This window comes from Lissotriton helveticus, chromosome 1_1 (assembly GCF_964261635.1).
Source record: "Lissotriton helveticus chromosome 1_1, aLisHel1.1, whole genome shotgun sequence".
Classification (NCBI taxonomy): Eukaryota; Metazoa; Chordata; class Amphibia; order Caudata; family Salamandridae; genus Lissotriton; species Lissotriton helveticus.
This window is the reverse complement of record NC_136057.1, coordinates 2,138,213,536-2,138,241,207: the sequence shown is the minus strand read 5'-3', so window position 1 is coordinate 2,138,241,207 and position 27,672 is coordinate 2,138,213,536. Positions and strand designations below refer to the sequence as shown.

The 27,672-nt window shown below is 45.3% G+C and overlaps 1 protein-coding gene across 2 annotated transcripts in view; it reads right to left on the bottom strand.

The window, feature by feature from the left end:
- BTBD8 (BTB domain containing 8) overlaps positions 1-27,672 on the bottom strand; it is a 419,591-nt gene that overhangs the window by 136,514 nt on the left and 255,405 nt on the right. For both annotated transcript variants that reach the window (XM_078646322.1, XM_078646321.1), the window contains one exon: positions 2,671-2,732. In XM_078646322.1, the coding sequence (XP_078502448.1) occupies positions 2,671-2,732 (62 nt within the window). The remainder of the gene's footprint in view (positions 1-2,670; positions 2,733-27,672) is intronic.

Sequence of the window (27,672 nt, the reverse complement as noted above, 5' to 3'; positions counted from 1 at the left end):
TTATAGTTATTGGACACCAAACGTGTCTGCTCGTAACAATATGTCCACATCTTGTCAGTCACAGGGTGCGCCAGATCCCTCTCCCATGCTGCTCAGGCCCCACCCCCCATCATTAGTCGCAGCGCTTGTGCCTGTCTGTATAGTATGGAAACTAAATGCGTGCCATCTGCCGCCATAAAAATTGTAGTTAATGGGGTGAGATCCGCAGGTTCCCCAGTCTGTCCCAATACTGCTTCTTCACTGAATCTTTACTGGGGAGTAATGCTGAGTCCTTTGCATCCTATTAGCCATCTAGACCTAGTGTGGTTAACAAGGAATGCACATTGCGAATCCAACCTATCTTCTTGAAATGGTCTAGTGCACTATCTTCCATGAGTGCGGTGGAATGCACAGACCACCATATGTCATGCGGATACCAATATGATGTCCGCAACCCTTCAGACATTTACAGAGAAATGTGGATGAGTGACTGTGGATAGCGGGAGGATATTAGAGCTTGGGGAGCTTATACAAAGATGGGGAGTTCCTTGAGTTTCCTGAGACATGCAGACGATTTAACCTCAGTGCAGGTCAATTCCTCCTGTTTGCAAAGCTGTCCTGCATGATCCAGGAGTTATGGACGGACTTCCCTAAAGAACTGACAGAATACTGACGCTTACACTCCTCTTAGATCAAGGATCCAGTTGCAGATTGAGAACATGCCTTTATTCCCCACTAAAAGGTGACAGAGGGTGTACACTTTCAGAGTGAGAATGATAGAAGGCATGGGCAAAGGTGCAAGAAATGGCTAGTTATGTTAGATTCAAACTTCTTCAGTTTTGCTACCTCCTCGAAGTGTACCTTACACCTCAGGGGCTCCACAGAATATTTCCTTGATGGACTTGATGGAGGTGTGCTGCAAGACCGGCAATGTGAAAATCACACGACCTGGGCCGCCCAACACGCCAAAACTACTGGATGACTGATGTGGACAGCCTTACTAAAGTGATGACAATGCAGTTGACACTGGCACCTAAGCAATGCTTACTTGAACCAACGCCCCTGTCAAACAAATGTAAAAATATATTTGCAGCACTAGGCCTTCTCTTATCCACGAGACGATTAGCTATTTATTGAACTGCGCAGTCCCCCTCCCCTATCCCCACCAGCCCCCCACTCCCTTTGAACACATGGAAGGCAGATCTGTAGCAACGGCCAGTGGCTGAGAATGGCGGCTGCGAAAAGTAAGACAAGATGAAAATGCAGAAAGGGACCTGGGTCTGTGGATTGGGATGACGGATTGATTGATGGAGCCCGTGTGGTGTGGGGGGAGGGGCGGTGATGGTGGGGGGCGGGGGGGAGGTCCTCTTCGACTGCTGATTACCTACAAGAAGAACAGACCCAAAGGTGGGAGATGGAGGATAATGAATGAGGGATGAGTAAGGATGTTTGAAGCATGTTGCTAGGGCCGGTCTGCGAACCCAAACCAGCCCTGGAAAATGTATCATACCAGCCCCTGTGGGGGATGCAAGTGAGAGGCACTGTTGCTTTTGGTACTGGGGGCCGATATTGCAGTACCACTGCAAAACTGGGCCCGGTAACAAAACCGGCGTAAACAGCCCCCACCCTTTCAGCCTCCTGGGGAAGCGTCTGATACCCGGTAAAGCCAGTCCAGTCCTGCACGATGCCTCTGAGCTGTGCTTGCAATGGAAGGGGAGGACTGTTGTGGCAAACCACGCAGGAGGGCAGGCTGCCTAAATTGTAATGGTTGTAATGCCTTGTACAATTGCAATAAGACTTGGGTTTTGGAAAATCCATAACACTATTATCAGTATGTATCACTCTTGACTGCTACGCTGAGCTGCAGTTATGTTATAATGTTATGTTTTATTAACTGCAAAAAGCTAATAAAGTTAATTTTAAAAGTATGTACTAGTGGGCATGGGGCCATTTCAGACCTTCTCCCCCACTAACCCAATGAGGCAATCTAGGCAGCATTCTCTAGAACTAGGACACTATGCTGTCCTCTACTGCAGAGAACGTTTTGCTTGGCTATATCCTAGTGACAGCTGGATAGAAATGTACAGGTGGGCAGAAAAATTGCCTGTGCTTTTTTTTCTTGAATGCACGCACCAATTTAAAATATTTTGAATAATTAATTTCCCTCTGTTTGGGAACACCTACTAGGTAAAGTGTACGTATCAAGACCCCAAAAATGCAACGTTCACTTATAAAAAGAAAAGAACACGTTACCAAATTTGTCAAAGCCCCCCAAGTGAAACGTTATTGGGTAATCTTTAATGCCATGCAAACAACGTAAACGGGTTCATCTCATCAGATAGTACATCTAAATATCCAGCTGCACAATTTAAGTGGGAAATTTACTACAAAGACTATGTTTCACAGAATAACTCAGGATTCTGAGAAGTATTTTTAGCATGAAAAACTTAATGTGTGTAGATTACTGGGAAGGGTAACTTGTGTAGGCATTTAAGACATTTCACGGATAATCCTGCTATAAATAGAATTCTGGAGATTGCAAACTCATCAGAGAACCTTCCACATCAGGAGATACTCCAAAACATGTGCTATGTTAAATTTTTATCGTCACCCATTTCGTAGTTTAAGTTTATCACTCATTTGCTAGTTTACATGCCTAATGATCAACAATTTATTTAAAAAGAGATTTACCTGAGAACTACTGAATATAGGCTTTTTGCCAAGTCTTCGATCATCACCTTTGTCAAATGCAGCTGAAGATAAAAAAAAATCATTAAACGGGGGAACTAAGTTGACAACATACAAATATATGGATTATTTAAATATGGGCTCAAAATGACATAATTTATACCAGACATGTTCACAAGTGTAACAAGCATTTGCAATGCAATAGGTCTCGCATTATTTAAGTTTGAGCTACTAGTACTGTAAATGGCAATGTTTTTATTTTTATTTATGCGCTATTTTAATTTTCTTTGCATAAAAAGGTACATATAAAATGTGTTGTAGAAAAGTCATTTATGCAGTATTTACATTTTCTTTGCATAAAAAAGTACATATACAATATTTCTTGTAGAAAAGTTAAACATTTTAATGATGTGCCTAAATAATTTTTATATGTACATTCTATTTGCAAACGGATGGGGTGGGGGGTCTGAAAACTGAAGGAGGGCCTCGGGCCAGAACATCCTAACAATCATATTTTTTCATGTTTCAAATTATTTGTGGACACTTTTTCCAAAACAACATACTTGCAATTTAACAGCGAACAACAGGCTGACTCTATTTGGCCCCACCCCCTTTTGCGCCTATGACCCCTGTCCTCACGCCCTTCCCAGTGGAACTCCGGGCAATTTGTGGTATCCCTTAGTAAATCTTTTTAATTTCTAGCACACGAAAGGAGACCACAGTCACTTATGTGCCTGCGTCACCGTGGTGGATTCAAGAAGCTCTTCAGTGGGGTTTTTAGAAATTCAGATTACTCCAGCGCACTGCCTAGGGTATACGTTACAGGGTGTTGATTGACAATCAGACATGTAGTGCGTAAAGAGCAGGCGGAAAAACACCCTTAACCGTCTAAAAAGTCAAGGGACTAAACAATGTATATACAAGTGTGCTCTCGCTACTACAACAAGGTATCACAAACAGTACAATGACTGAAAAATATATGAGGAAACAGAAGCAGAATCTTTGGTGTGTTCTTGATACAGCAAGAAGATGATTTATTCTCTCCAGACTCAGGAGATGTAATGCAAAGCCGACACGTGTTTCGTCGTGTACAGTTGAGTCAACACGACTCTTCAGGGCTTGAGGAATGGTACGTTCGTGGTATTTAGTAATAGGTCTGGGCTGATATCCGTGTACTGGACGGTTCTTGCCGGAGAGAGACACGAGTCTAAATGTGACTACATAGAAACGGTCTGTCCCTATATGATAGTCACGTGGAAGGTATTGATTACTTAGCAAGAGAGACGGCAACCGGGAACCACAGGAGGGATTCCAAAACAGAGCGCACCGCCTTTTTGAGAGACGTACTCGTCTCGAGCCAGTCTAGTAACAGACGGATCCCCTCCCGGCTCACCTCCTGACACACCAGGAGTCAGATTGGACATACACGAAGATTTTTGACTTTCTTGAATACAGATTGCTAAGTAATCAATACCTTCCACGTGACTATCATATAGGGACAGACCGTTTCTATGTAGTCACATTTAGACTCGTGTCTCTCTCCGGCAAGTACCGTCCAGTACACGGATATCAGCCCAGACCTATTACTAAATACCACGAACGTACCATTCCTCAAGCCCTGAAGAGTCGTGTTGACTCAACTGTACACGACGAAACACGTGTCGGCTTTGCATTACATCTCCTGAGTCTGGAGAGAATAAATCATCTTCTTGCTGTATCAAGAACACACCAAAGATTCTGCTTCTGTTTCCTCATATATTTTTCAGTCATTGTACTGTTTGTGATACCTTGTTGTAGTAGCGAGAGCACACTTGTATATACATGGATTCAAGAAGCTTCCCACGGCGTCCAGTTCTTACTGGAAAGCCGCTGTTATTGGCGAGCTTGCACTGATCCTAAACAAAGTGGTATTTTCTGTGTAACTGGTCCCCCCGGCCAGGGCAGACTGAAGTGGCTCTAACCAGATTTCTACTGCTCCTTGCTCAGTAATTGCTGCTTCTACATGCCGGCTGCAAACCTGAAAACACCTGGAGATCTTTTCCGTCCGTCTGAATTTCTTGAATTTAGCGGTTGTGTTTTTAATTTGCTACATTAAAATATTAATGAAGCACTCAACAAGAGGAACAATAAAAATACACCCTTTACATTTGTTTCACACCATACTATCCCACTGAGACACCCACACTGCCTTCAGCTACAACCCAGTTGTGCCCGGCTATATATACCTGGATGCAGCTCAATTCAAATTATGCACAAGAGTGATATGCTGCCTGGAAAAAAAAATACCTTCCTGGAAAAAGCACCGTTTCAGCAAGAGAGACAGAAAGAGACGGGGCAGCTGACAACGGCAGATGAGGAAAAGCGGACTTCAAAATGAAATTAATCATACCTGAATACACTGGCACCTGAAGAACCTCCGCAACAGAAGCAGGCTGCACGATCGGGCACCGACCAGTTCTTTGCTTGCCGCTCCTGAGATGCATGCTACACGAATCACGGGCAGCCCCCCTGGTCCCCCCACATTGGCAGGCCACAATCAGTGATGGATGCGTGCCACACAGAGACGGTACAGACCTGGCTGCCTTCAGCTCGAGGGGTGGGCGGGGTAATCATGTGCCTGCGGCCTGCGCAGAGGCAGGCCCATTAATCATCGGACCTCCAGGCTCCAGTTCGTGACTGCTGTGCGCAGAGCGCTCAGAGAGGTGTGTGATTGTGGGCTCGTCACCCAGTTCAGCAGTAGAATTGTCCTGCGACCAGGAAGTCAGGCAGGCCGGGGGCGGTACTGCGGGACACCTCTGTGACGTCATTCCCGGGCCGCGCTCTGATTGGCTGCTGGCCCGGGACCTGACGTGCAGGAAGAGGAGCCGGCAGCAGGAAGTGGCGTGAGCTTTGCGGCCCCGGGGCTCCCGTGACCAGAAAGGAGCCCTGGATACTGTTTCCCTTAAAGTCCCGGTCCCGAGATGGGGGACCGGGTGAAGACCCGCGGGGCGAAGCGGGCGCACTGAGGAGGCGGGGCTCCCATGCGGAGAGAGAGCCTGCAGCTGCGGAGGAAGGGAAGGAGCCTGGAGACCCGGGGAGCGCCCGCCAGACACCGGTGAGTGGAGCCGGGAGGAGAGGGGCTGGTGTGTGTGAAGGGGTCTCTGTGTATGCGTGTAGGTGCGGCGGCGGCGACGGGGGGTGTGCCTGTGTATGCGTGTGTATGTGCGCATGCGTGAGTGCTGTGTATGCGTGTGCCTGTGATGTGCGCATGCGTGAATGTTGGTGCGCGTGCAAGCAGCTGAATCCAGCCGGGGAGAAGCGCGTGACAGTTTTTTGTCCGTCATTCCCCCGTGTCAGCTCGCTATAAGTCTCCAGCCTGGACGCATCCTTCGGATGCGATATCCAGGCGAGACCTAAAAAGGAGCAACTCCGGTAATGAGTGAATAATGAAATGTTACCAAACCAGTACTCCTAGTTCACAGTGTCTTTCACGTTACTAACTTCTGGGTATGTTATCAACCTATAGTCAGGATGGTAACGTGAACAATTATGTTTTCTTTAAAAAAAATGCTTATGCAAGCATGTTCTCCTTTTTCAGCAACCTAAGCAATGGAAGCTAGACCTCATGTGCATTGTGCATCCCTACCACCTCAACCTCAATTCTGAGCGATAAGTAAGCATTAGTTAGGGACAAACTGCAGTCAAAGCTAAGATGGAGACATGGGATAGGCGCTGATAATATAATGGAGTCTATGGAAAAGGAATGAACGTTTACAATTATAATGTGCTTTGTATAACACTTCATACCACATTTTGGCTTTTTCTAACAGATCTGTGTACTGTAAACAAGTCTTCTTATTTTAAAAGGAAAAAAGACTAAAAGAGGCTGCACAACTGACTAAACTATGCATACTGTCAGGAAATTGTATCCATGAGGCAGTATTTAGAAAACACACTCATTCTCTTCATTGCTAGTGTGCACACCATTTGTTAAAAGCATGGGTTAAATGCATATGTGTGGTTAGAGTACTTGTGGAATAATTATTCGGGCATTCTCAGAGGTGTAGTGACAGAAGGAAAGGCTACTTACCTGTGGTAAAATAGTTCAGGGGGATACTATATTTTAAGCAGACTCCTTACTAAATGAATAGCCTCTAGGCACCAGTCTGTAACCGTACACGTTTTTTTCAATCAACAGCTCTCCTGTGCCACCAGTACACTGCAGTGCAGTTTTAGCTATGGAATTACTCACCCAGGATTTGACTACACCAGGGCACACAAGGGGCGGTAGTTTTTGGTTCTTTATCCACACCCCACTGAGGCATGTGAAGAACAAACGAGAAAGCACAAGCGGCAGCCACAACAACAATAAACAACACATTGCCTAAATTGAGATCTTATTAATGTCTGCATCCTGGCAGTGAGGCTGATATACAGCAAGCATACTAATCGCACCCAGGCAACACCCAGTCCCATGGTGAGCATGACCTTCTCAAGGAGCAACCAACTGACCATGTCAATCACCTTTTCCAGGTCGATCAACAGTATCCTCGTCGGCCCCATCCCCTGAAATGATGGAGAATGCAGGAGCATATAAAATTACACCGATTCAGGGAGGTGGTGCACTGAGGGATAAATCCTCACTGGTCTGGATGCACCAATTTCTGCATGTGCAGGAGTAATCCCATTGCCGAAATTTTGCTCAGAATCCTGAAGCCTTGGCCAGCATGGATAGAGGTCTGTACACCGAGACAGGTGCCCCCCGCATGCCAGGGTTTCACATCCCCAGTGGAGGCAGGAAGTACCCATTTTTCCAAGGCTGCAGCACAGATGGCAGTCAGCCTCAGCACCAGTAGATCAGTAAAGGCAGAGCAAGTTTCCGCCAGCAGGACCTCCGGCCCAGGGGATTTCCCTTGTGCCATGTCTCTGCATTCTCTGTGCCCATTATATGTAATTACAAAGGGTCTAGGAAGGACTCTGCAGACTCACCGGAGTCCTCAACTTGTCTATCAGAGAGTTATATATTAATCTCGGAAAGCTGCATTTATAGCTGCTTGGAAATACACAAGCTACCCACCCAGCTCCTGCAATTGGGTTGTCGGAGATATCCTGCATTTCGGCCGTGTCAGCCATACCAACAGGCAACTGCCCTCGCTCTCGTCCACCCGGGCATTATATTACCAGTAATTATGATACCAGAGTTTGTCCAGAAGGACACTGCATTGCTCTTTGGCCTCTGCCAAACTCGCTCATCATCCATGCCAAGTCAGTAGTCCAAGCGATGAATGTCGCCCTCCAACTTGGTCAGGTCTCGCTCCTGATCTGCACTGACACCCCCAAGCAGTGTGTCCCCTTACCATCAGCTTGAACATCTCCCATACCATAAGGCAGTCTGATGCTGAGCTCTGATTGTGCTCAAAATAATGAGAAATTGCCTACTGGAGGCACTCCCAGATCATGGGGTCTTCCAATGCACTGGGGCACTGGAGCCACAATGGGACCACAGGGCGTTCCTCCCACAGATGGAGGTGAATCAACAGTGGACTGTGATCAGAGACAGTGTGACCGAGGTATTCGGTATGCTTAACAAATTGAGAAAATCTCCCCGAACAGAGAAATTTATCTAGACAAATTTGCAATGCATATAGGCTGGAATAATAGGAGTATTCTTTCTCCTGTCCATGCTGTGCCCTTGAGACATCTTCAAGCATCCAGCTCCCCATCAAATCTCGGTGTCCCCTCACCACTCTTTGTGTAAATGCCCCTGGTAAAGGTGCAGGTCATTATCAGCCATGCAGTTGAAGTCTCCCTCAAGGAGCAAATCCCTTCAGAACTCAAACTTGTGGAGCATGGAGAGGAAAGCCACCTGTTCCTGATTTAGAGAATACACAGACCCATTGGTCAGTGGCTCTGCCGTTTGCAGCATCACATGGGGCAGGCTCTGTCTGCTAATGAAAGTAGCACCTGAGGCAGACTCCTCCGATTAGCCATCTGACCGGGTATCATCCTCTGAGTCCACATGGCCCCCTCCAGTGAGCCCTGTTGAGGCCAATAATGATGCTGCCCTGTCCTCAGCCGCCTGTTCCTTTGTTGGCTTCCTGCCTTGTGCAGCACTCATAGGATCCAAATTCCTTCTCTGCGTGCGTCTGCGCAGCCCAAGCCAGCTCCTTGCCGTCTTGTCACTCATGCCCACAGCCTGGTACCTCTCTCACCATTCCCACGCCTTGGATGAAGTCAGAAGATGTGCAGCACACCCCCGAGAAGCACCCGCAGCTTCGCCAGGAACAAAATGGACAATTGCAGCCCTGGTTCGCAGAGTCCCCTCTTGACTTCTGTAAAGGAGCCCCTCTAAGCCTGTACAGCTGCAGTGAAGTCAGGGAACATGGTCACTGCTGCATTCTCAACATAAAAGGGACCCTCTGTACGTGCCCTCTGAAGCAAAGTGTCACAGTCCCTATTATCAAGCAATGTGGCCACCACAGGCATGTGCTGACTGGCGCAGAGTCTTCCAGAGACTTCGCTAGAAACTTGTGTGCCCTTTCAAGTGCCAAAAAGGTAGAAAGTTGCGTAGGCACCATGCTGGTCTTCATCCTCTGCTCTAGCTAGACAACCATGTCCCTGCCCTCCGCTCCTTCTGGCAGCCCCACAACCTGAACAGTAGTGCACCAGTTGTGTCCTTCTGCATCTCCGGCCTTGTACTCCAAAATCCACACTTGCTCGGTTAGATTGTGAATTTGTTGTTGCAAGGTACATCCGTAACTTTAATGTTATCGGCCAGTTTGTGAAGGTCCACCCCAAGAAGAACTGGTTCTGTGGCCACCACTCCAATCTGATGCTACAGTGTTTCCTTGGAGTCCGCAATAGCAGCCAGTATTTTATCCAGCATGAGTTGCAGCACAGGTGTTGGAGGCTCTAGACCAGGTCCTGAGTCCGACCTCTCCTGGCTGCCCACTGTGTTTCTGCAGATGGGCCGCCATCCTTTTGCCTGGTTCTGCCCATCATCCTGGCACCACCTGGCCACCTGTTGGCAGCTTGCTCAGCAGCAATTATTCTTACCCACAAGGCAAGGGGTCAGCACCCCTATACAACGGATCAGTCCACTGGAATGTCAGGCCACTTGCCTCAAAATCCTAACCACCTCTTTCTCTACGGCCAGCAGCAAGCATCGAACCACACCCAAGCAACCACTGATCGGGGCATGAATGTTCTCCCACCATGTAGGTAGCGTGCTCTCCTGGTCTCTCCCTCGCTGATCATCCATGCAACGCCAGTCTCCCGGCCACAGTTAATCTCCAGGGCTTCGAGGGCTGTATAGTGCCTGTGGATTAAGTCAATGTCCCTTCACTCAGGTAGCCCTTCCTCTCACTCACTGCAGGGGGCTCTCAGGGTGCCATCTGTGAGAATCGTCAGGGGAGAAGACCTCCTCCAGGAGTATCCCCTAGGCCACTGACTCTGATCAGGCATCTTCTCCAGGTGGCAGTTATCTCACCACTAGGCTCTGGCCTCATTGTGCAGGGGTGGAAATTGCCTCCTCACAAGGCAATCGCCTCAGTACTCCTCCCCCACACTATTCATGCGATCTCCAGTGGTGGGAGGGAGTCCTCTGTTGCCATCAAGCTTCAGGGGGCCCCCCCAGAGGTTGACCATCCACTAGGCCGCGCCACGCGGCATCTTCCGAAGCATGTGCGGGCATCACTCGCCCCTGCTGTCTCGCACCAAAGCCCGGCAACTGCAGCAAGAGAAAATGGATCTGGCTCCCCTGCACGATCCTGCTGCTGCTAAATGACCCCAATGGCCCTGGAGGTGCTGCTGTGGTTCCAGGCCGTGCTCTCTAGCACAACCAGATGCAGCGCCACTGGGACCGCCATCTCCGCTCAGAGCTCCCTCTGCTGCAAGTCTCACCAAGGGCCACAGACAGCTGCTAGGCTGCTGCACACTCCTGCTTTCCCCCGGGACCAGGAAAACATACTTGGCAGCTTCCGAGAGGGTAGTGTTGGATATATGAAGAAAGAGTGGAGCAAGAGCCTGAAGCATTCACTATCTTCATCGGCCAAGCCACGCCTCCCCACTATGATGTCTCTTTAACCTTTGTTTTTTTCAGTGAATTTTTAGTTATTTTTTTTTATAAAGTAAGATATTATTACAATTCCTAACTATAAGCTCACTTTAACCGTTTTTTTCAGTGAGTGTCTAGGGATTTTTAACATATGGTTCATCACTGTGTGCAGCATAAAGTTTGGGAGCCCACCCACCACTGTGCACGGCCTTTGGCCATGTGCTGCATGAAATAAGGCACAGGGCCTGGCCTGGCACCAGGTCCTGCATTCAACACCTTGCAGGTGCACACCCATCTTTTAAATTTTTAGAGGGGTTCCTGGATCAGCAAATCCACTGCGACACCCAACATGATACGTTTTGGGATTTGCGGATCCAGGACGTATCCTCATAGGTGTCACGTTGCATGTCGCAGTGGATGCACAGAACCCCCCAAAAAAACATTGAGTGCTGCAATTTTACCTTCAGATTGCGTCCTGCTAATCACAACGCATGGTTGAGCTCACAGTTCTGTCGCTGATTTCCTATGGATTCTTCATGGAGTAAATTATACTAAGATTTTAAACTTGAATTTTTCAAAAACTACTGCATGGATTTACACCAAATCACAAAAGTAAGCTTTCTGGACCAAGGTTTTTATTTCTGCAAAATTTGGTGTTATTTCGTTCAGTCGTTTTAGTTGTAGCAGTGTCTAATTTTCCAATGGAAAAATGAAGGAGGAAACCATGTTTTTGGACCTCCTTCCATCACCTTTTATGCTCGGCCCCCACTTGACGGATCACCCCAGAAAGGAATGGAGGTGATAGAACATTTTATTTTTTTAGAACGTTTTGTGAAGATTCGTAAAACTGTGCCAAAGTCATTAGCAAACACTTTTCCTATGGAAACGTGGTTCTAACTAAAACTACTGAGTGACAACCGCCACTCTGTAATATGTGCGTGTGTGTAGGGGTGTAGGTAGGTGTGTGTGTAGATGTGTCTGTGTGTAGGTGTGCGTGCGCATGTGTGTAGAGAGAGTAATATGCTATTTAGTGCAACTGTTGAGTGTGGGTAGGGGGAATGATTCCAGAGAGGCTTCGCCTCAGGTGGGCCACGATTCCCCTTTCTTCCCTCAACAATGGTAATAAACCGCATATTACAGTCTGCGCATATGTGGTTTATACCATAGTAGTTTTTTCCTGTTTGTTTTTAAAAACAATATATATTTAACCAAAACAGGTCATACACACATACATGTTTGACATCTTTTGGTGGTTTTATTGCACAAAATGCAGTGGTAATAAAACCCAGATAGTACAAGGAACCGTGAACTTTGGAACATACTTAATGATTTCTAGTGAAATAAAGATTTAGTTATCATAATAACAGCCCTTAAACTCCTCTGCAAAACTTTGACATTGTCAGAGCTACTAGGCTCTAGTAGCATGAAGGAACAAATTATGTAATCGGGGAATTGTACCTTATGCTGTAAAAAATAATAAAAAAGGAAATGATGCTCCAAATTTTTAGGTAACTTTATCTTGGTGAAATCTGCAAATTATATAGCAAAAATGGTAAATCAATTTGAATTTGCAGTAAACTCTGCTGCCACAGAATCGCCTACATCCACTGACTGTCACAACAAACTCTGGACTGCCGCAAGAACACTTGCGTTGGATTGGGCAGTCACGGTATTGCTGAGTGGTTTACACTCCTAGGTGCAAACAGAGGAGTTAGAACAACACATTCCTGTTACTGAGGCAGACTCTGCAGCCTGTCAGTATGAGCATAGAAGCTGCCGGGACCTTCCAGATCTGCAGTGAACCTGTACCTGCCCCGGGCACTAAGAACAAGGGAAACTGGACTCTGGCGTCAGACGGCCCAAGAAGGCTGGGGACGGAATGACTTATTCGCTGCACTCCCTGAGGCAGACCAGGCAACACGTTCGGAGGGAATACAGCTGATCTGCTCAGCACCAGCCCAAGGCGACAGTCTCATACGGAGGCTCCCCTTACAGGGCACGGACATGAGGGGAAACACATAGCACAACAAAAATGTAGCAGGCAGCAGGTCAGCACAAGAAAGCAGATTGCAGAGTGGCAGTCCCTCCTACAGCATCACACTCAGCAAGCAGCAGACCAACACAGCAATGCAATTAGCAAAGTGGCAGTCCCTCCTGGCAGCACAGCAGTTTTTCTGGCACTGTGCAGATGTAAAGCCAAGAGCATCTGGTTACAAGTCCCATGCAGTGTCTGATTTTAGAGGGTCAGCGCCCCACTACATTTACTCAAAAATGCCTTTGATGTAGGGGGGTGACTTCAAAGGAGTTCTCTGAAGTGTACAAGGATCCCTTTCAGCCCAGTCCTGTCTGCCTAGCTATCGGTGGGGAATTATCAGTATCTTGTGTGTGGGCAGGACACTACCTGCTCAAGTGGAGTGTGAGCCCATCCCATCCCAGAAATTCCCATCAGAATTCAGATGCAGTTGAGTGACCTGTGCTGCGGCTGTCTAGAGGGATTGCACAAATGTAGCTGTCACACAGTCCAACCCAGACGTGTAATGTCGGGCACACAGAGAAATAAGTGCAGGGAAATGCCCACTTTCAAAGAAAGTATACATTACAGATAGGTTCTGTTGGAAAAGTACAATTGCTTTGAAAAGTTTTAGGTTTGTCCTGTTGAACTAGGACATTTCTAAAAACAGAAAGGTTAATCCAACTGCACCAGCAGGAAGGATCTATCATTACCAATCCAAAGACCGAAAATACAAACAAGCATTTGCAATGCAATAGGCCTCGCAGTTACGCGAGTTTGAGCTATTGACATTGCAAATGACAATGCCTTTTATTTTTGTTTTCATTTTTCAAACATAAAAAAAGGCATGATCATTTACAATGCCAATAGCTTAAACTCACGTAAATGCGAGACCTATTGCACTGCATTGCAAATGCTTGTTTATAGATGTTGCATGGTGTTAAAAAACAAACGCACCATGCCTCTACAAAATGTAATAGACTCCCACCTGTTACCTGTATTAAAAACAAATGAAAGAAAAATGGTATTTAAAATAATGTAGGTTTGCAAACTATTCAAGGTCATCAGGGCACGACTGTGTGGAGATTAGAGCCAAATCTATCAGGGGGCCCCCTGAAAGGCTGGGGCCCTGGGCCAGAGCCAATTTGCCTGTGCCTTAAGACATCCGCGCCCGCTGGCCCCTCCACAAGTCCTGCTGCTGTACTTGGCCCTATTCGCAGCTGAAAAACATGGTGGTGTCCAGCACTGCCCTGCAGCCGCTCGGCCCTCCGCGAGCCCTGGGGCCTCTGGCTGGAGCAGGCTATGTAAAGCGCACCCCTCACCCTGCACCCACCCGGCAGATGAGGGAACCCAGCACGGACCAAAGGAAACACGAGTGGTGCTCTCGACATGTGTTACACACGAAGCAAGTGTCACTCACTGGCTGCGAGTCTCACTCCTCGGAACACAGATTCATACCCGGAGTGGTTCTAACACCCGTGACGAGTCTCGTAGCCGGAGAGCTGCCTCACGCGTTGGAATGCTATCTGATACCGGGCGAACAATGGCATATCTCAGAGTGCAATCTCACACCTTGGAGTGCAGTCTCACACCATGCAACTAGGGTGCTAACTCTCATCAGATAGTACAGTCTCATGGCCGAGTGGCTCCACGCACTTGAGAAAATAGTCTGACGCCAGTAAACCTAGTGTCACGCCTGGAGTGCTGTCATACCTGGTGGTATACTATCTCGCTTGCAGTGCTGTCTCATCCCAGGGATTTAAGTGTCACTTCTGACTTCCATTTAACATATGGGAGTACAATATCAGCCTGGAGTGCTGCCTCACACTTGGAGTGCCGTTTGCCATTTGGTAGTGCAGTCTCAAAACATGAGTGCTCTCTCTCACGCTTATAAGTGCAGTCTCACAGAAGGAGTGCTTTCTCACACTTGGAAGTGGCGTCGCCCATTTGGGAGCGTGGGCTCTGCTCTTGGGTGCATTCTCACCCCTGGGGCTATTGAGTAAAAGGTGAGTCGAACTCCCGCTTCCTTGGAATTTCCAATGAGATACAACGCATTCGAAGTAGAATTTCGAGGGCCACAGGAGAGGACATTGGTAATGCCTTTTAATGTGAAGAAGGAAATGCGAAAAGGTTTCTTAATTTCCAAAATGACAGGTCTTCCTCCCAGGATAGAGGCAGCTGAGCGGGAGACTGCTACACACGCCTCCCCTCTCCCCCATGTTTAGGCAGAAGAGAACAACCAACAGGTTACAGCGAGTGTGAGCCTCTGCCCAACTGGTTGCCTGTTACTCGCACCCTCCCACCTCACAGCCCCTGGGGGTGCATGGGAATCTCGGGGGGGAGGGGGCGCACCTGTTCAAGGCCATTGCCCTCCATGCATAAGGAGGGATTCATCTGCCCTTTCAATGAAAAGTATTTATAAATACAACATTTATTATCCATTCTTTCTCCCCAATGCATTGTAAAAGTTCAAAAAAGGAGAGCGGTGTGCCGGGCTCCGAATTAAAGTAAAAAAATAAATAAACAAATAGAGCACGGTGTCCCTGAAGGGGCGCCACGCTCAGCATGCACATACAACAACAAAACAAGCATTTGCAATACAATAGGTCCAATTGTATTGCATTGCAAATGGTTACGTTTAAAAGAGTGAGGCGCCGCTTCAAGGACACTGCGCTCGGTTTCTTTTATTTTTTTTACTTTAACACTGAGCTCAGTGTACTTGAAGCGGGATCTGCGCTCAGAGTTAAAGTTAAAAAATATATAAAGAAACTGAGCGGGGTGTCTGAAGCGGCGCCTCGCTCAGTTTTAAAGTAAAAAACCCAAACCAAACAGAGCGTGGTGTCCCTGAAGTGGACGCCGCGCTCAACATAAATGCTAAATATAAATAAATAAAGTGAGCGCGGTGTCCCTAGTGGATGTCGTGCTCATTAAAGTAATAAAAAGCATACAATTTTGAGCGCAAAGCACTGCAGCCGCCATTGTCCCCATCAGTGTCCATTTTAAAAATAGTGCTTACCCACCAGATAAAGCCCACTGTGTAACGCCGTAAGTAAACGATCCAGTCCGGATGGGAGGTCTCAAAAGGAGACAGGGCAGCAACAAAGAAGCCTCATTTTCAATCCGAAGCCAGCGTTTACCATAAATGATGACGCCAGCTATTAAAAAAGATGGGCGGGATTGAACTCCACTTCTAAAACCTACCCTACTACAACATGCCTTGCAGAGTGAGTAGCGCATACGCGCTGCAACGCTAGGCGAGATCGGAACAGTAATTACCACTTAATAAGGTCTAAGGGAAATCCCAATGCTAACCTATGAGAGGGGCAGGCCTCATAGTAGTGAAAAACAAAATAGGCTGTTTGTCATTACCAGGACGTGCAAATCACAACAGTACATTTCCTACCTTTAAATTACATAGCACTCTGCCCTGAGGGCTACCTATGGCCTACCTTAGGGGTGACTCATATGTAATAAAGGAAGAGTTTAAGGTTTGGCAAGTACTTTTAAATGCCAGGTCGAAGTGGCAGTAAACTCCACGAGAACTGTAGTGGCAGGACTGAGACAGGTTCAATGCAGCAGACCACTAGTAGCATTACATTTACATGCCCTGAGTATATGGTCTACCACTTTTCAAGGGCCTTATAAGCAAATTAAATATGTCAATCAGGTATACACCAATTACACACGTTTAGGGAAGAAGCACATTCACTTTAGCACTCAGCAGTGGTAAAGTGCTCAAAGTCCTAAGGCAAACAAAAAGATACAGCAAAACGTTGCAGTAAAAAGTAAAAAGATTGGAGGAAGACAACCCAGAGAATGCCAGGTCCAACATTCACTGAAACTCAATTTCCACACATCATTGGTGTGCAATATAGTTTAAGCAGTAAAACTGTATTTATGTGCAAATTTAGTGGCCATTTCAATGAAAAATGTGCAGTGTGTAAGTGACAGTGCCCTACCACACAATACTTTAGTTACTTTAAAAAAAAATCCCTGTCTCATGTCCAATAAAGCAAGGTGGGTCCCGAGAGTACGCTGTTCTAGAAATTGAGTTGTGATTCTGAAACGTTTTGGAAGCACCAGGGTATACGGTTCTACAAAATATAGGGGCCAGTGCTTCACTTCCTGAGCAAAGACTGTAAAAGCGTGACCTGTCAAAGGAGGTTGAGTGTACTCCACTTAATAGAAGTGGACACACTAGGCTTAAACATCTGTGTTAAGACAGATAAAAAAATTACAAAAAGTAAACTTTTATAATGCATTATACCCGTTAAGTTATTCCAACAAGGTCAGGCGGGACAGATCTGTAGGCTAGTTGGGGGGAGGTTTTAATGTCTATTCTGTAATATCAAATTGAAATTGACAGCTTGTGGTGGTTTACACTGGAAAGCCTTAACAAAAATTATTGAAACATAAAAGCAGAGGGGTCATCTACACTACATTGCATTCATATATTCAGCCAGAGGTGTACTGATCAGGATCAATCCTGCTCTTCCACTCATTGTCTCTGGGGCATTTTGAAATCAGTTGATGAATATTTGGAAAATCTATATACAAGACATACAAAATACACCCACAAAACACATTATATATAATGTACATCAAATGATGTATACAGAATATTAGCACACATCAGAAATTATAAAGGAAGTGCCCCTGTAATGCCTATACAGTATCTGACACAGGACTGTGCGGAGGTCACAGCAGACAGAGAAAGATACATTTACCTATGAAGATAGACATTCTCGATGAAGTTGCACCTTACAGAAGTTGATTTTAAGAAGTGAGGGTGAGCCATTATCATTAAATTTTATGCTCTAGAAATAGAAAATACTTAATCTTTTCCACAATTTGTGAACAGAGGAGTCTGGACTTGTTCTTGTTGTGGGTAGGAAAATTATAATGTCTTTTGAATGTATGACTTAAAGTGGAGGAACTGAAACTGGCAAACCTGAAACAGGAAAGTGCCTATTCCACTTCAGTTGGGAGTAGAGTATATCATATCTTCTGTTCCTTTGTTCCCGACATAATGGAAGTGAGGAATGTAAATGATGTATTTTCTCCTTCTGAAGTCCACCACTCCCCATACTTTGGTCATGCCTCTCTCTAAATTCATGGGTACATCATGAAAGAAGATACTCAGTTCCATAAAGTTGGCCAGATACAGCACTTACCGTAGTGTAGGAGTGAATTGGGAATATTATATGTTTGTAAGCATCCATGCATAATTATTTAACGCACATTTACTTCGTTTTTTATGTCAAGTAGGATCTGGTGAGTACTGTTTATGTGCTAATTAATACTGAAACAGAATGTTTATGATAGTAAATTGCACTGACACACAGTGTGGGTTGAGCTACACTTTAAAAAATGTTAAATAAATAAATCTTTTAGCTGCTGGATATTTCACACATTTTACTTGTTTTTATGCGGTTGCAAATAGCACTGTAGTAAAAGTGAACATGAACTTTATGGACCAAGCAATTGAGAAAATGAACTTTTTACAAATATATCTGCATATTATTTCTGATGCACTTTATTAGCTCCTAGAAGTGATGTGTTGTATTGGATTGGAGTTAGTAATAGAGAACATCAATATTTCTAATGCTACTAATCACCACAAAAATGTAATCTGTGGAGAAGTGTGGCTCAATGGTTAGAGAGGCAGACCCTGATGCAGAGGTCTAGCCCGGGACCAGGGTTCAATTCCCGCCTTGGCGGGTCGTGGGCTCACAATTCCACAGACCTGATAATTCTCGCCTCTGTGCCTACTGGGCAATAGCTTGCTTAATCTCCACAACGGCCCCAACAACGCTAAGGATGCCTGGCCTCCACCTTGGGGGTGCCCAGGAGTGGACACCTCACAGGGAAAGCCAGGATGGGTTCCACAGCGGTATTTGTACAAGCGCCTTGAGACCCTTGCGGGTGAGTAGTGCGCTATACAAGTATCAATTTACATTTTTTAATTTACAATCTGCACATTTTCTTGTAATGCAACTTTATGATTTACATGATTTTACTACCAATTCTGTTGTTTCTAATGATTTTGACGCTTTGATCAGATTAGGTTTCTGGCAATAAATACTAAATGAATTATCGGACTATAGTCTAGACAGAGTAGGGGGATAAGTCATCCCTCCGTCATGTGACCAATATGGAAAGTTGAAAAAGGCATCCAATCATGACTGCACATTGAACTGTGCCCTAAACATGCCACCTATAGAGGCTTATATTGATAAGCAGAGCACTTACCTGATGACACTGTTGTTTCAAAACAGAGTTGTTCAAAGTATTCATTGGGTGAGCGCTTGCAAAGTATACTGTGTGAGTTCCAGGAATTATTTCAAGAAGTTACTTTCAAGCCCTGATTCCTAAAGTTAAAGAAAATCTGTATTTCTATAATGTTTTTATAATCCGGATACTACTACTAATACTATAAGTGCACATCAATTATTGGCAAAATAGTTGATTGATTTGTGGGATATTAGAGCATAATATGGGATCGCTTCACTCACACCGGTCAATGGACAAGAAGGAAGGTTCACTAGTTTCTCCCTGATAAGCAAGGATAAGGTAACGAAACGGCTGTTGAGTACCAAATCAGGCTCCCCCAGAGACCCCTGCCCAGCGACTGCAGCAAAATTTGCGGCAGCTCCTATTGCCACCTTTCTAGCAGAGCTATTCAATAACATGCTGGAAGCGGGCGAATTTACCTCCTGTTGGAAACAGGCCTCAATCTTGCCGTTGATAAAAAAATCTAACTTGGATATTTCAGATCTTAACAACTACCGTCCCATCGCTAGGCTTCCGCTTCCGGCCAAACTATTTGAGGGAATCTTGAACAGTCAACTTAGTACGTTCCTGGGGGCCACACAAGCTCTGGACCCATCTCAACATGGATTCAGAGCCTGTCATAGCACAGAAACGGCCTTAATCAAATCCTCTGAGGATATTAGGAAAGTACTAGACGGTGGTGGCAAGGCAGCCTTGATCCTGCTGGATTTATCAGCGGCCTTTGATACGGTCCACCATATGATCTTGGTGGACCGTCTGAGGGCCTGCGGAATCCAGGGGAAAGCGCATAAGATCCTTAAAGCCTTCCTTACCAACAGGAGCCAGGTAGTGGCCTTGGGTGAGTTCGAATCAAGACCTTTCGAGCTGCCCTGTGGAGTTCCCCAAGGTTCTTCCCTGAGCCCTACCCTATTTAATGTTTATGTATCCACTCTGGCCCCAGTTATTAGATCATATGGATTCAATTTAACATCTTACGCAGATGATACGCAGATCGTGGCATCTCTGCAGCCGGGTAGGGAGGTGGGCACAGCCTTGAGGTTCAAAGACTGCATGTTGGCAGTCAGTAAATGGATGGCTAGGAATTGTTTAAAATTAAATTCAACCAAAACCGAAATTTTACTCTTTGGTGCCAGAGAGAACTTCTGGACCCCGGCATGGTGGCCCGAGGAGTTAGGTGATCCACCGTCCCCAGTCACTAAGGTCAAGAACTTAGGAGTGCTGATGGATGACAAACTTACCTTCAGGGACCAAGTCAATGCATTGTCAACAGCTGTTCATTACACGTTGAGGACAATACGCAAGATCCTGCCCTTTCTTCCAGAGGAGCACAGAAAAACAGTGGTGACAGCCCTGGTCCTGTCCCGCATTGATTACTGTAATGGATTACTGCTTAACGCCCAGGAGGGGCTTCTCAACAAACTGCAAGTCTTGCAAAATGCTGCAGCCCGTCTGATCACAGGCACACCGAAGTTCGCCTCTGTGTCTCAAGACCTGGTGAAGTTGCACTGGCTCCCAGTACGAAAGCGAATCGCTTTCAATGCATTATGCACAGTGTTTAAGGCTCTGAGGGGGGTGGGCCCGCCCTGCCTTGCTCACTATTTCCAGCTGTACAAACCGGGCAGGCAGCTGAGATCAGCGGATCAGGGGCTGATTGTAATCCCACGAATCAGGAAAGCCTGATGGGGCGGCAGAAACTTCTCTGTGGGGGCAGCGAGGGCCTGGAATGCCCTCCCTCTTGCACTAAGACAGGCTACAGTGATATTGCCATTTAGAAAACTTCTGAAAACGTGGCTGTTCATTTACTAGCTTTAGGCCTGGCCCAGGGAGCGTATATTCAGCGCCAGGACACCATCTGGTAATAGTGCGCTTTATAAATGTCACAAATAAGTAAAATAAATAAATACATATTCTAAAGAGCATGAGACGGTGAGCAATGGAGGCTGCTTCCCACACAGTGCTGGTACCCTACGAAGTACACACTTTAGTTTTCTGTTGTTGTTGTTCTACTTAACACCTATACGGGAACTCTCATGATACAGCTGTGGAGGTTTGACATTAGTTGGCAGTCATATGCGGATCATATACAGATATACTTGCGTATCTTCTGTCTGGGGGATGATTCACGTCTCAGCAGTTTGGAAGTGAAGGAAACATGCTTGTCCCAAAACGGTAGCAATTATATTAAAACATACCAAGTTCAGGTAGGTTCCAGACATCTGCTCAAAAACAAACATGATAAACTTGATTGCACAACTGTTCTTTGGTATTGCAGTAACCATCACGACCAAGGTAAAAACAAAGGTGCCTGGGTGGATGCATAGATGACAATAAATGCTCATGTCAGTACAATGGGAGAAACTACAGTTGTTTCAATTGAAGACTTTGGAGAAATTGCTTTTGGTTATTCTTTCAGAAAGCCACAATGGGCACTGACAAAGTATTTGTTAGACCAGGCCAATGCAGTCTACGGACCTACCAATATACACTATTGTGTCTCAGAGAAGAGTGAGATTACTTTTAAAAGGTACATGATTTGGACCGAGAAACCAACAAAAGAAAAATAATAGCTTTGTAACTAACAGAAACATATGTTTTACAGAGCTGTTTTTTAATCTGTGGATCTCTGGGGGAGAGGGGTAAGTAAAGCCTATTTGTGGGGCCTGTGATTGTTGTAAAACATTAAATAATAATAAAATGAGTATATTAAAATTAAGAAAGTATATACAAATAAAGAAGCAAATTAAAATTGTTAAAAAGTATTCTATATTTAATGTGAATTAAACACATTTCAATATTTTATTTTTTGGAAATATTTTTAACAATACATTTTTAGAAGTACATGAATTTGCAGTACCAAAAAGAGACATCACATCATTTTAATATTTGAACATTTGTGTAGTGTATACTTGTGTATCTGTTTTATGTATTGTTTTGAGGATCAAATCTTAGAAATTGCTTAGGCAGTCAGTAACACCTGAGATTCCATTAATAATTCAGTGGGGGTCCACAGAAGTCAAAAGGTTAAAAAACACTGCTAAACAGACTCTTATCTGTTCATTGGTCCCTCATACTACATGTAGTGATGGAGCAGTAATACATTTTCCTGTTATTCTCCCAAGAAGATATTAAAAATCTGGTTGTTTAATCTTGCATTTCCCGGGACTAGCACTTCAATGTTTTTTAATGTTAACTCTGGTTCTTACTTAAAAACGTGAAGATTTGTATTGTTGTTTTACTATGGATCAGTGATGTAATTTGAAACTTAGGGCCCAGGTGGTGTTTTAACCATGCTGCGCATTCCATGTTTTTTTAAGGCTTTCAGAATATATTTATAGGCCTATTTATGCTACCTATATGCACTTTAACCTGATGTTTTTGACATTCTTCTACAGGTGCACAGGAGCAATATATTTTTATGTGTTTGCTTTACAAGTCAATAAAAACGGAAAAAATAGGGATCAGTTTATACAGCCCTAGTGAGGGCAAGGCACAAGTGCTAGAGGGAGGTGTGGAGATTTAAACATAGCAGGTACATGTGGTGTGTGTATACTTACAGAGTGAAAACTCCCAATTCAACATGAACCTGCTTTGTCCTAATGAGATGAATTTACAACAAATATTTGGATCACTTCTTTTCAGGGCATTTGCATTTGAAGGCATGAGTCATGAATGTGGAAACCATCAAATAACAGCTAGGAGGTGGTCACTGGTGTACCATTATATAAGACATAAGAATTCATTATTAGATCGGCAATACAAAACTTCTTCCAAGATGACGAAAGGGGTCTTTTTTAGGTTTGCATTACGGAATGTTTTTCAGGTCATATAAGGGGCACTGATTGTGGCTTCACAAATTAGTCAAAGTCTCACAAGCTACAAATCTACAGAGAGGAACATTAGATGACAGTGAACTGACCAAGGAGCTATTGAAACCCTGTTGCGCTCTGGGAGTCCTTTGTGCACAGCAGCAGCTGTAAAAGGAAAACATTGGAATGTTGATGCTCTGGGTTACTACCAGCCATTAGAAGCCCGGAGCACTCTACTGTCTTCAATGGAGAGCTCAACAATCCAATGTTCTAATATAGCCTTAGAGCCCACAGTAGAGGGTTCTACCAGCCATTAAAGGCTCGCTCCAGCGTTAAAGGACTGAGCCGCGGGCTCTGAACATTCCAATGTTTTAATCTCATTTAAATCATTCCAGATTAAGTGTAGATAATTGGATTAAGTAGGCTGGCTTTTTAATGTGAGAAATGGGGTTGTTGGTTGGGGGGCGGTCCTTTTCATAATCCTTGTCATGGTGAACCACAAAAGGTCAATAAATCAACCTGTGCTTCCCCTTTGGTATCCTGGCGCAAAAGCAGTCAGGCTTCAGGCTTAATTTAGAGGTATTGTGTAAAGTATTTATGCAGCACATAAACAGTAATAAAGTGAAAACAGACACAAGAAAAATCCCACACAAATTAGGGTACCCTAGGCCACTGTACAGTAGAGATGCCGGACGGGGACAGCAGAACCACATGGCCGTGGTTCACATATGGGGAGACATGACAAAGGTTACAGGAAGGAAGGGGAAAATTACCCTTGAAATGCCCTTATGGGAGTTTAACCTCTACCGCGCTAGCGGGTTTTCCCGCTGTGCGCTGAAATTTGAAAATCGCGCGTAACGTGACAAAGCCAGCTCGTCATGCGCTTGGCGCAGGTAACGCCCATGACGAGCTGGCTTTGTCATCAGCGCTGAAGGGGTTAATGTGCTCATGGATCTGAAAAACATGACCGTCTTCTGACAGTAGGATCTAATAGGTATTTCCAAGCTGGAGGACTTACAAGGGCAAATGGGCCTGATCTCCTTTGAAGAACTCCAAGTGCAGTTTGGGACTATTGGGCTCACAAAGATTCAAATATACCCAGGCAAAACACACCCTGACACAATACAGATCACACTTTTCAATACCCAAAGAAACCCCGTTAGAATACAAGATCCTGACGACCCCACTGCATAAAAATGCAATCTCGCAGATCTATGCAACTCTAACTAAGAGCAGCTTACAACCCCTGGATAAGTTGAGCGAAAAGTGGCAATTCGATCTGGGGATAATCAAGGATACCAACTGAGAGGAAGCATCAAAGGGAGGTAGCGATTAAAGCAGGTTTCCTGCTCATTCAGCTTAAGATACTACACAGAGCATACTACACGTAAATTAAGCTGTACAAAATGGGTACGATCCCCAATGAAAGATGCCTCCAGGGCCTCAATCAAAAAGGGACACTGGTGCCTACTCTATGGGAATGCCGGGACTTGAGGGACTTCTAATTGAGTATAAGGGGCTACCATGGAAGGGGTGACTGGCCAACCAATCGACTTACCAGCACAAGCAGTGTGTTTAGGAATGTAAAAATACCCCAATATCCCCTCATGTTTGGGAATGTGGCACTGATGGTGGCTTAAAGAAACATTACGCAGCTATGGTGCAACGGGACAGAACCCAGAACGATTCAATGGGAGCGTAATATAGATTGGTTTATGCAAGCAGAGAGAATTGTGTACCAGGCTCGTGGGTGCCCAAAGAAATTCGGTAAAATATGGGGACCATGGGAGGAGATAGGAGAAATGAAGGATTAAAGGGGACTGTAAGGAACTGGATCTCATTGTAATGAATAAATGGGGGGGAGGCTTGGGTCACTGAACTGTCATGCCCAGCCACATGAGACGTGTGATGGGGGTTAGGGAGGAAGTTGGAGTTGAGTTCTGGAGAAATTCCCAAGATGTAAAAGTTTATTTATCATGTTTATGTATGGAATGCTATTGTGTACTACCAAATCTAATAAAATGTTTTAAAAATAAATCCCATACTAATTTATACAAATGGAGTTTAAAATTTGAGAAATTATTTGACACCAAAACAACAAAAATCTAATCAGTAGAACATGAGGTACAATTTGGTTAAGGTTTAGTGCAATCTAGTGCCTTAAAGATCAAAGCGTCAACCGTGGACGACATCCAGTCACATGACACCGGAGCAAAGTTGAAAGCTATGGCTGAATGCGATGGAGAGTGGTTTGGGTGCATGAGGTGGATTGGGCCACATTTCTGCTTCCCTATGGATTTAAAACACATTTTGAAGAAAAATGACTGAGAAGGTCAATTTCTGCGGGGCAAGGTAGCCGGAGGTATTTGAGGAGTTGCTGGACGGAGCGACGGTGAAGATTTCTATGTTCAGACAGTCTCTTTTTTGGAAGTTGAAAATCTCCATTAGATCAAAGCTACAGGCTGTAGACTACAGAGGGCTCTGTAAGGTTGAATACCCCTTCTGCAAGGAGTTGCTGAACAGGATTTGCTGCTGCTGCAAGAAAGGTAGGGAAGCTACAGCAAAGTCAAGCTGACCAGTGATGCACCTTGAGTGGCTCAGCGAGGTACCAGTCTTCCCTCGGTTCATACAGTACTTCGTTTGGCAGAAATTTTCCAAGTCGCAAGTTTTAGATTTTGGTTATTGAGGCACCTTAAGCACCACTACCAAGGGTCCAGGACTGGATGGGCATCACTTGGAGGTTCAGGACACAGCAAGGCTGGGTCCAGGTGCAGATTCAAAATGACTTGATTTTTTTCTTTGGGCTCTGAACAGGGGTCACTATGGTGGTCCTGGGAATAAAAAGAAAAGCAGGCCTCAAGCAGACGGGCAGTTCTCGGAGAGCACAAGGCAAGCTTATGGCAGCATGGCAGTCCTCTGACAGTCCTGCACAGGCCCAGAAGTAAACTGAAGAGTGAGTCTGAGAGTTCTAATTTCATATCTGGTACACGTTTTAAATGGGAAGCTTGTGTTGGAATTTCCTTCCTTCCTGCCCTGGTCCCAAGATGTCTTGGGACAAAAAAGTCTAGTGTGTAGTTGTTTGCGTGTGGGCTTAAGCAGCTTCTTTGAAGCGCAAGTGCGGGTGTGCACAGCTTCACCCTCCCATCCTGCCAACACCCAGTCACAGTTTTGTGTGACTGTCTGGGTGGAATACACAAAGGCCAACTGCCAACTACACCTGGTTCATGTGGCCCACGAACAGGCTGCCAGCACCAAATTGTTAGGACAAGAAAATGCCAACTTTCTAACAGTTATTAGCAGAAACAATGGTTCCTGTGGATAGATATTATAATCTATACTGATATGGGTATACACAATCACAATGGAAAGGGTTAGGATGATGTCAAAAGGAGAAAAGACCACATACACCTTTGTTTCTGTTTTTCACAATCGATTTTTATGTTTTTGAAAAGTTAATCAAATATATACAGGAAGTAATAAAACAATAGTATGTGGTGTCCCCAGTGAGAATGGAACCTAAAACAATTGTGACATATTAGTGACACATGTGCATGGTTTCCAATGTTTTAAAAAGTCAACCATTTCAAAATATACAGAATTTAAACCGCGTCTCTATTCAATGATAAGCGCTGGTTAATGGTTCGCTTTAGTTATTTGTCGACGACGTTTCGACCCTTTGTGCAATGTAGGGTCTCTTCAGGACCTAGAAACGTAGGGACGTCAGAGTGTCTGCGCAGCCGGGTGACGGATAGGTGCCACAAGCAAGTGGATACTCACAAGGATACTCACAAGGAACCCAGCCAGGTGCCCATTGTGAGGTTAGGGAGGGCTGGCAAACCAATTAATAGCACAGGGCGATGAAGCAGAGATACCGTGGTGGAACTCAATCTAATGTGCACAACAGTGTGTGTGATCCTGTTTCGATCTCCAAAGGAAATAATGCAAACACAGGAGGTGCAGACACTCGATCCTGTGCGTTTTAAATTAATCCCACGACTTAGTTATTCAGTCTTATGTGTGGTGATTCCTATTATACAATTTAGATGGATAATACAGGAGGTGCAGCCGATCTGTCCTGTAGGTTTTGGATGAGGCCCACGACTTAATCAGTCATAGGGGTGGTGATTCTTATTATGTAATACAATTGGACATCAGTGCTGTACGCCGATGCAACGCGTAGCAGCAGAACAGCATGTGTCTGTCTGCCAGGGCCGGATGACCATGCCGTTCTGCCGCTACGCTTTGCAACGGCAATCTGCACTGATCTCCAATTGTATTACATAATAGGAATCACCACGATAGCTTGACTCCAGTAGTATGGACAGCACAGTACCCACCTCTGGGCATACCCGTCCCACTCAGGGTGACAAATGCAAACACAATTGAAGGACAGAATGCAGAACAATGTCATAAATTCACCCCAGTACAGTTCGGGCTGGACTGTTGCCATAAGGAACAGGGTCAAGACTGATTTGCATAGGCTGTGTCCAAACAGGGGTGGTGTGGTGAGCAAAAGAATGATGGATTAATCCCAGATCCTTGTGCCTGGGGGTGAATACTTGTATTGTCCAACATTCCATCCATCAATTGTTTCTTTTGCATTTGTCGCCCTAAGTGGGAAGGGTATGCCCAGAAGTGGGCCCCGTACTCACTGCACCACTGGATTCAGGCAAGACTGGCTGATGAGGGGTGAGTCCCCCGAAGCTGGTCCCAGGATGCTTGTTGCCGGTCCAGGGAGGACCTGGCTTGGCAGTTCGGGATGGACTGTTCCCATAAGTAACAGGGTCAAGACTGATTTTCAGGGGGGCGTGGCTAGCGGCCGAAGGGAATGGTTGCTTGTTGAAGTGACTCCCCGGCCC